The sequence below is a fragment of the Malurus melanocephalus genome, unplaced genomic scaffold, assembly GCF_030028575.1.
Source record: "Malurus melanocephalus ecotype Western Australia unplaced genomic scaffold, MMel_1.1 scaffold_105, whole genome shotgun sequence".
NCBI lineage: Eukaryota > Metazoa > Chordata > Aves > Passeriformes > Maluridae > Malurus > Malurus melanocephalus.
This window is the reverse complement of record NW_026623337.1, coordinates 1,645,057-1,653,885: the sequence shown is the minus strand read 5'-3', so window position 1 is coordinate 1,653,885 and position 8,829 is coordinate 1,645,057. Positions and strand designations below refer to the sequence as shown.

Sequence of the window (8,829 nt, the reverse complement as noted above, 5' to 3'; positions counted from 1 at the left end):
GGCAGTTTATCTCCGAGAAACTGTGAGGAGGATGAAAAACGTCTCTGAAGATGTGTTTTCACCATCTCGTTTTATTTTCTTAAGCAGTAAGCCTCTTCTGGTTTTAAAGTTCTGCTGTGTGCAAATAATTACAGTGTGGATAACGATGCTGCTCGGTGAGCTCTGCAGCTGAGGTTACTGTTTGCAGAGGAAAGTGTGAGGCCGATGGCCACTTTATCTGGGCCAGGAGGTGCCAGGTGTAGCAGCAGTGTCACGTTTTGGGCTGAGGTTTATGTTCCGAGAAATAGGTGCTGGTGTTTAAAAAGCAGGCGATGCCCTGTGTCTGTGCCCAGTTGACCACCCGGAGTAAAAGGTCCCTGACAGAAATTACTTTAAAAACCAAAACCAAACCGCGCTGTCAGGGCGAGGAATTTCAAAGGCAACATGTGAGGATTTAGATGAAAACGATCTGTTCGGGCGCCTCCTCTGACGGACATTAAGGTGTTGGGACGTTCTGTACAGAAGTCGTTTTGGCTCTTGTCGTGGTGCACGGCCCCGCGTGTGGCGGTGCCGCATCCGCCGGGGGCACCGCTCCCGTCACCGCGACAGCGACATTACCGTCGCTAACGTTGTCGGTGTCGCTGCGGCCGTCCCGGTTCCCGGAGCATTTCCCGAGGCTGCTCCTTTCTTCCCCCGCGCAGCGCCGGCCCTCGCACGCCCGCTGTTCGCAGTACATTACCATAGTACATTAACATTTGTAATGCGGCGATTATTTTACATAATCGATACCATCAAGTTCCTTTTCTTGGGGACCCTCGTGTTTATTTACACTTATTCCACACACGTCAGTTTCCATCAGGAGCAAAACCGATTTTCTCGTCCTACCTCTGCTCTCGGSATAACCTTAACTCACCGTAAATCTACCGGCGCTCCCGCCGCCGTGAGCCCGGTGCGATGGGGGGCTGTGGGGAGCGCCCCGGCTCCTCTGGCCCCAAACCGGCCCGAAACGCAGCCGGACGGGAGGGAACGGGGCGGCTGCGATATTAATTGTTGTTATTATTGTTTATTATTATTTCTGTTGCGGCGGTTTCTGTTTATGGCGTGATGCATTTGAGCCCAAACACATTAGGTGCATTATTCATTGGGTACATTTGTCAGAACATGCATGTGTATAAAGAACTAATGATCCATATTAAATTAATGACGCTATAAAAAAGAAAAATACCCCATACATGCAGTTTATGACGGCAACTCCCGACTTTGATAAACCATAGAAAAGACTTAATCAGATGAAGCATTGGACTGTTCCGTCTCCAAAATTACATTTCTCGAAATGTGCTTGTACACAATGTTGGTTTTATTAAAACAAATTAATTCAGTCATTAAGGAATCATACGGCAAGTGTCTCATAAGTCAGGACCTCCAGTGTAACAAATTGATTAAATGACTGTGTAATAGTCTCTTTAAACAAATCTAGTGTAACAAGTTAATAGATCTGCTCAATTACCATGCTGGGGTGATGAGGATGTGGGCAACTCTCTCATTAAATCCGGGATAGACTTGGGGGGGTGCGGAGGGGAGCGGCGCGGAGGTGCGTGTCGGTGGGGCAGGGCTGCGTTCCCGCAGCCCCGGAGAGGAAGGGACCGGGATAGGGGCTGGAGCCGGGACCGGGCGGAGATTGCTCTGGGCAGGGCCGCCCCACGATCSCGCCGGCGGGCTTCTCCTGACACCCCAGAGCCGGGGGCGCGGGCTGAAAATCTATTACCCCGCTGCCATTTTGTTAAGTGTTTGCTCCCCGTTGTGACCCTGCCACTTTATCTGTTGATTTTTATTTTCTGAGTGCATGTTGCCCATATGTTACTCTAATAGTTGCTATAATTCTTGAGCAATAGGGCTCGTATTTTACTGAGCTGAATTAAAAAGAATGCACTTTAATAAAAAACCCGAGCAATACACTAATGGCTTGACATTGATGTATTTGCATAAAGATGAATTATATGGGCTCGCTTGACACGACTTTTAATAAATGATCGAGGACGTTATTACAGGGATGCACTTGGGTGTGCGGAAGCGGGTTATTGCCGCGGGGCCAGTGCCAGGCGCCCCCCGCAGCCCGCCGGCCCCGGAGGGCAGCGCGGGCACCGACCGGCCCCACCGAGCGCCTCCCGCAAGCCCYGGGCCTCCGGGCAGGGCTTGAACCTCAGGGGGATGCGGAGAGGAGCGGTGCTGCCCGCTCGAGCCCTTGTATCAACAACTTTATTGTTCTTTACCACCCGCGGGTGCGGTGCGGGTGCGGGGTGTCCGCTGCTCCCCGCGGCAGTGCAGCCATCGCCTCCTCGCCGGCAGATGTTTGCATCCCTCACGGAGACTTGTAACCGCTGTTGGAGACAGCTGGCAAACGCCGCCAGAAACGTGTATCTGGGAAATACCTATCGGTGCAGAAGGTAAAGGCGGAGCTGCAATTAGGAGGGAGCAGTTCGTCTCACTTTTTAATTTGYGGGTAGCGGCGCCGGCTCCGAGCAGCGCATCCGCAGCAAGAGCCCGTGCCTCTGCCAGCGGCCCCGATGCGGGAAGGGGCTCGGAGGGTCCGGGCCGGGGGTGAAAGCCCATCACCCACATTTTAAATAAATCCAGGGGTTTCTGGCCTGCGGAACGACTCGTGTCCCGAGGGAAGGGTTGCCTAAAGCCAAGCTTCGGGGCGGCTGTCAGGGATACAACGAAAATCTTACACGAAACAACATCACGGCAGCAAACGAAGGGAGAGAGGAGGGAAAACGGTGTCTATGTAATATGGGAAGCGTTAAAAATTAATAGCACTGAGAGGTGATGAGCGGTAACGGGATTTCAGGTGCTCATAACAGGAGACCACGCKTGAGGAAAGAGGTGGGACAGATCATCACTCGCTGGATGGTCGCGCTGCTCCCGCGTGGACCCCAGGCTGGGCATCCCTAGGGCAGGGTGTAGGCATTGCCTTGCCTGCTGTCTGCGCCCGGGGGCTCTGGATAGGATGTGCTGTTGGAATGAGAGAGCCCGAAGGCCTCGGGGCTGTGACAGCGCTGGTGTAGGGCCTTGTTAGGGACTGGGTGATGGTGGCCTGCGGTCTGGATTTCCYCCCTAGCTCACACACCCCGAGTAGCCCCTTCATCACCCCTCGGGCGGAGAGCTCTTCCTTTCCCCCTCCCTGCGGCTGCTCCCGCCCTCCCGCCGGCCGTAGGCGTCCCCTTGTAGCCCTGTGACACGGCGGTGCGGATCCTGCCCGCGTCCATATGTCCCGCATCCATATGCATGTCTCCCACAGGAACCAGCTGCCGGCCGGGAGCGGGGTACGGGCAGCGGGGTGGCCCCTGGCCCCGCTTTTGCTCCCTGTACCTTCCCTCCATCTCTSCGCGCAGTCCCCAGGTGTCCACGGCTATTGCAGGGCACGGAGTGGGTCCTGCGCCTGGGGCGCTTCTGCGGGGGAAGAAAAAGTTTTCCGTCTGCCCACGGTGATTGTCACTGGGGCTGGAGCGGGATCGCAGCGGTTCCCTTTGTGAAATACCTCCAAAAAGTAGAGGCGTTGGAAAAGCAGGGAGGGTGTTTTGTGTACCCCGGGTTTGCACAGACAGCAACTTCTCCGGCGGTATCTTCTGTAACCCAGAGAAGGCACATGGCAGGGACTGAGGCAGASCCAACCCAGAAACAGCCGCCTCTATTTCCCCTGAGCCGGGAAATCCCAGAAACAGTCGCCTTTTTTTTTCCACTGAGCCTGGAAATCCCGCGCACGCACGCAGAAGGGAGCGGGGTTTAAAACCGAGGGCTCTGTGACAGAAAGAAGGGAAAACTAAAATCTGTGTGCGAAGGGAGCTGTCGGGACCGGCCTGCGGTGGTCTCTCGCCTCTTAGGCAGGGACCGCCCGTCCCCCTCCGCGGCCGCGCAGCCGGAGCCCGCCCGCTGCCCACGCGTGTGCGCCGCCGCTTTCTCCCCGCGGGGGTTTCGGCCCGGGCCCGAGTGCTGGGCGGCTGCCGGGGAGCGGTCCTTCCCTATGGACATGGCTGTGCAGCACTTTTTTAATGTCGTTATCGCGGAGTTTATGCAGTTCCTCCACAAATTCCTGCCTGCTTGAAGGACTGAGCCGAAACCTCGGCTGATCTCCGCTGGGCCCCCGAGCACGGGGGGAACCTCACGCCCCGTGAAGCCCGCTGACATTTTGTCTTCTAATTGTTCACCGCKCTGTCCGTGGCAGCGATCCCGAGGTTAGCTATTGAATCTCTTCCTAAAAAGTCCTTTCCTGGAGGAGAGGGAGCCCAGCCGGCTTTGGCTTCCAAAACATGCCCCGAAAAGGGGGGCCGTGAGCCCGTGTGAATCCCCTGCTCTTTCTTCCAGCGCCCCAGACAAAACCAGCCTAACCAAGCGGGCAGCGCTGGGCTCTTTTCCCTGCGATTCCACTTGGACGGTGCCAACTGCAACTGGTGGCCAGCTGGGTCTCTGTGCAGAAGTAAATTAACTGGAAAGCCTCAGTCGGTGCTGCAGTGAACTGGAAAAGGGGCCGGGGACCGCCGGGGCGGGCGGCACTCGCAGCAGCCCGGGGGCACACGGGAGGGCGCGGGCCGGGGCCGAGGCTGGGGCCGGGAATCGAGGGAGTGGGGGTGACAGGGTGGTGGCCGAGGGAAGGCGCTGCGGGCATGCGGGCGGTCCCATCCCGCGGGGACCCCCAGCCGGGCTCCGGCGAGCAGCGGCCGGTCCCCCGTGCGGTGGTCTGGAGTCCGCGGTRTTTTGATTTCTCTCCCGCCGCCCCGCAAAACCCGCGGGGAAATCGTGACGGCGAGAGCCGGCAGGGCCGAGTCAGCACTCTGGAAACCACCGGCCTTTCCCTTCCTGCCTTTTAAACGAGTCGGGAAAGATGGGGGTAGGAATGGGAGTGTCGGTGGACGATGGGCAGCCCCGACACCTCGGCCCGGGAGAGCCCGGGCAGCCGCACCGAGGCAGCCGCAAAGCGCCGGGCTCGCTCCTTCCTCCCGGCCCAGGCATTGTCTAAGCTGAAAGAAGAGTAAAACCCTGCTCCACTTTTTTTTTTTTTTTTTTGTCTTTTTTTGAAGATTATTCCCAAATAGAATACTATTTTTTTTTTCCTTCAGAATAGCTGGCCTTTTTTGCTCTCATGTCAGTGATTCTGTTTGCATTGCTGGTCCTCGGGAAGAAAAAAAAAGCGATTGTTTCTGGACTGTTTAGATATGGAAATGATCTCGTCAGATAATGAGTTTCAATTTAAACCAGTTGTTTTGGTATTGGGTCTATTTGTTCTAGACGCTTAGCCGCGSTTTTATTATATTCACTGTTTTCTTCTTGGGGAGAGACTTTCTTTCCCATAATAATGGTAACCCTCTGCCGTTAATAAACGCCTGCGTCGCCCGCCTCTGAAAAAGTTGAAACAGCCTAATTTAGACTGAGCCGAACCGCTCCAGTGGTCGGGTGGAAAGTGCCTGTCCTCTCTCGTCCCAAAACAACCAACGGATTATTTTATTTGTATCCTTCTTAAACTCCCACAGCAAAGCGGACAACTTCCATTCATTAAAACAAAAAAAAAAAAAAAAAAAAAAAAAAAAAAAAAAAAAAAAAAAAAAAAAAAAAAAAAAAAAAAAAAAAAAAAAAAAAAAAAAAAAAAAGAAAACCCAACCAAACAACGAAAATCTTCCAACAAACCCAACACCCACAAAACCAAAATCCTTACTACTAAGATTCAACAAAAGACCCTGAAAATTATTTTCTACCGTTGTTTCATTATTTAATCTCTGATGAGATGAGATTATCTGTACCCTTTAGTGAAGGCAGTAGACGTCTTTAAACAGGTTTAATTGATTTATCGTTTTGTTGTTTTGTTTGTTTTTGTTTTTTTTTAACAGAAAGTGCATTACATTTTACTGGTCTTGCAAAGCGTTTTTCTTCTCTTTACAAACCGAATTATTTTTAATATAAATTAATAAATGTTAAGATGCTATATCACGATATATCATCGTTATTAGCTTTAAAAAAAAAGTAAACAATTTACATTCTCTAGTATTCCGTATGATACAAAAGAAAACACACTTTAAATTCAAATACAGCAACTAAATGAATTTTATATTTTGACTGACAGTGGTTGTGACAATTCCCACCAGCTACTTTTTCAACACGCGGTTGATTGGAAACGGTGTAAATGAAAGCAAACTCTGTCCCTCCGCCCTCTCCCACCCCCCCTCCCCTGCACGACGACCGCAACAGAAAGTGTTTCAAAAATACTAATAAATAGCACGCGGGGCCGCTGCAGTTTCGGCCCGAGGGAGGGACCGGTRGCGGCCACGGCGGCTTTTTCCTCGGCGACCCCGCTGCCGCCGTCTCGGGGGCTCCTGCGGTGCCCCCGGTGCCGGGGAGCGCGGGGCGGGCGGGGCGGCTGCGCCCCCGGCCCCCGCTGTACAAAAAAAAGAAGGTATTTTACATTTTAAATATTCACAGTAAGTAACGCCTATGGTCGCGGTGACTCACGGTTTATTTACAAAGAGCCGGCAAGACGCGGCCGCCGCACCGCCGGGAGCGGGGCCGGGGGTCGGGGCAGCCCCGCCGCTCCCCTCGCCCGCCACCCTACAACAACACGCGGAGACGGGGACAGGGGGTGCCCGCCGGGGCCCGCTGCCCGCAGTCCTCTCTGCTTCCCCTCCGGCGTCTCATCCTCCTCCCGGGCGCGTAGAGTCTAGAAAAATAGATCTGTACATCTCCGAAAGCGGCGGCGGGCGAAGCGGGCTAGACGGAGGCCTCCCCCTCCGGGGGGTGCAGMAGCAGCCCGCCGCCCCCCGGCTTGTGTTTCTTCAGGAGCTGCGTTATCTTCTCGTCGTCCGAATTGGGGTCCAGGGGCTTGTTGTAGTCGTCGTCCTCCTCCTCGTTCTCCGAGGCGCCCTTCAGCCGCTCCGTCTCCGAGTCCTGTTTCTTCTTTGCCGTGGCCATCTCCGCCGCGTGCTTCTTCCGCCACTTGGTCCGTCGGTTCTGGAACCAGACCTGTCCCCGAGGCCACCGTCACCATCACCATCACCGGCACGGCCACCCGCGGCGGCTGCACCGGGCCGCTCCCACCCCGCTGTCCCGCGGGTCCCCATCCCCGGCGTGCGGCAGCGGCTCCCGCGATTCCCCCGYAACGAAAGCGGCCGAGCCCCGCGGCATCGCGCTGCCGGCAGCCGCACAACCCGGCCCGGCGTGGGCCGACAGCCATCCCCAGCTCCCCCGAGGCCCGTGTCGGGCCCGGGCCGGTCCCTGCCATCCTGCCCGGGGCGAGGAAGCACACRTTTTGGGCCGATTCCTTTCCCAGCCCCCCTGCCCCGCCAGATGTATTTACTCTGCGGCAGGGCGCTGCCAGAGGAGGGGGGCATTTTCATTGTAGAAGCTGCAATAATTTATTCGCAGCCATCGGGACGTATTTGCAATGACAAAGGAGGCTCTGCGGATCAGACTGAAAGCGTGAGCACCGCCGAGGGGCCCCTCTGGCCGAGTCCGCGGAGCAAACGCTTCTCTGCATGTTCTCGGGGAGCTCCGCCCGGTCTCCCAACCCCTCACATCTCCGCTTTGCCCAAAGCCTAGTGTTTTTAACCAAAACGTAAGAGTCCGGGTGCGACACTGGACGGCCCAACAACCCCCTTGTCCCGGCTTTCCCAGCACGCTGGCCACCCCCATGGTATCCAGCTAAACGCACTGGGCTTCTCAGTCTTGCTAGGGTTTGTTTGGTTCATTTTTGCTGGTTTTTAATACSCTCTAAAATAACCTTCTCGGCCCCGCAGTAAAGCAATAAGAAGAGAAGCGCCAGTGGCTGCCGGGGAAGCCCTCACCGTGTGCCCGCGGGCTCGGCCACGCCAGCCCGCAGCATCTCCGGCCGGTTCAGAAGGACCCCGTTTCCGCGGCGGGGCCCTTTTGTTCCCCWCTCTTCCAGCCCCGCACCATTCGGTGCGTGAGCCGCTGCTCTCACCTTGACTTGGCTCTCCGTCATCCCCAGGGAATAGGCCAGCCGGGCTCGCTCCGGGCCCGCCAGGTATTTCGTCTGTTCGAAAGTCTTTTCCAGAGCGAAAATCTGCTGGCCAGAAAAAGTGGGTCTTGTATGTTTTCTCTTTCCGTCCTTATCCAGCAAAATTGAGCCTTGATCTGGCGAAGGGAGGGGGGAGAGAAAGGGAAGGCAGGGACAGACAAGTTAATCTACGGATTTGGGAAAGTGCTTCGCTCTCAAGCGGCCCCAGGGGACGGAGGGGTCTCTACGCGGGGGGTGCGTGTGTGAGAAAATTACTGCTTGAGCAAGGCTCTGGCCTTTCGGCTCCCCCTGATTATTTTTCCTTTAACGATMAAAAWYYKRRGGGGSMAAWKWWTTTTTTTTTTTTTCTTAAAAAGCTGCAGCCGCTGCGAGCGGGCGGTAACGGAAAGTCCTGCTCAGGGAAAGTTTGTGCGCGCCCCTAAAGCCAATCCCGGCCCATAGAGTCCCCGGCGGCAGCGCGGCCGCACTCCCCTTCGAGGGCTCCGCTTTTCGCCGGCAGTAACCGGCGACGTATTACTAAGTTTCGCGCCGACCGAGGGGACGGAGAAAGCAAAGCGAACTTGAGAAAACGAAAACAAAAGAAATCGAGGCAAAGCCAGCCCCCTCGGCTACGGCTGGGTCCCGCTGGACGGACAGGAGGGTCTCGCAGCGGTGCCGGGTCGTGGGGACTCCCCAGCGACAGGAGCGGACTCCCGCCGGGGCTCCCCGGGCCCTCTCCCCGCGCTGCCCCGCGACGCTGGCTACTCACGGGGGGCGCAGGCGAGGCGGGCGTCCCTCCAGGGCGGGCTCTGCATCACTCCCGGCCAGAAGATGGGCGTCCGGCCGGGCAG

The 8,829-nt window shown here is 56.1% G+C and overlaps 1 protein-coding gene across 1 annotated transcript; it reads right to left on the bottom strand.

Annotated features, from left to right (window-relative positions):
• Positions 1-6,554: 6,554 nt before the first annotated feature.
• NKX6-1 (NK6 homeobox 1) lies at positions 6,555-8,793 on the bottom strand. Its single transcript, XM_057369223.1, has 3 exons — positions 8,748-8,793; positions 7,943-8,115; positions 6,555-6,984 (listed from the first exon to the last, which is right to left on the bottom strand). Exons 1-3 carry the CDS (start codon positions 8,791-8,793, stop codon positions 6,733-6,735), a joined length of 471 nt encoding a protein of 156 aa, XP_057225206.1. The 3' UTR covers positions 6,555-6,732.
• Between the last annotated feature and the right edge of the window lie 36 nt (positions 8,794-8,829).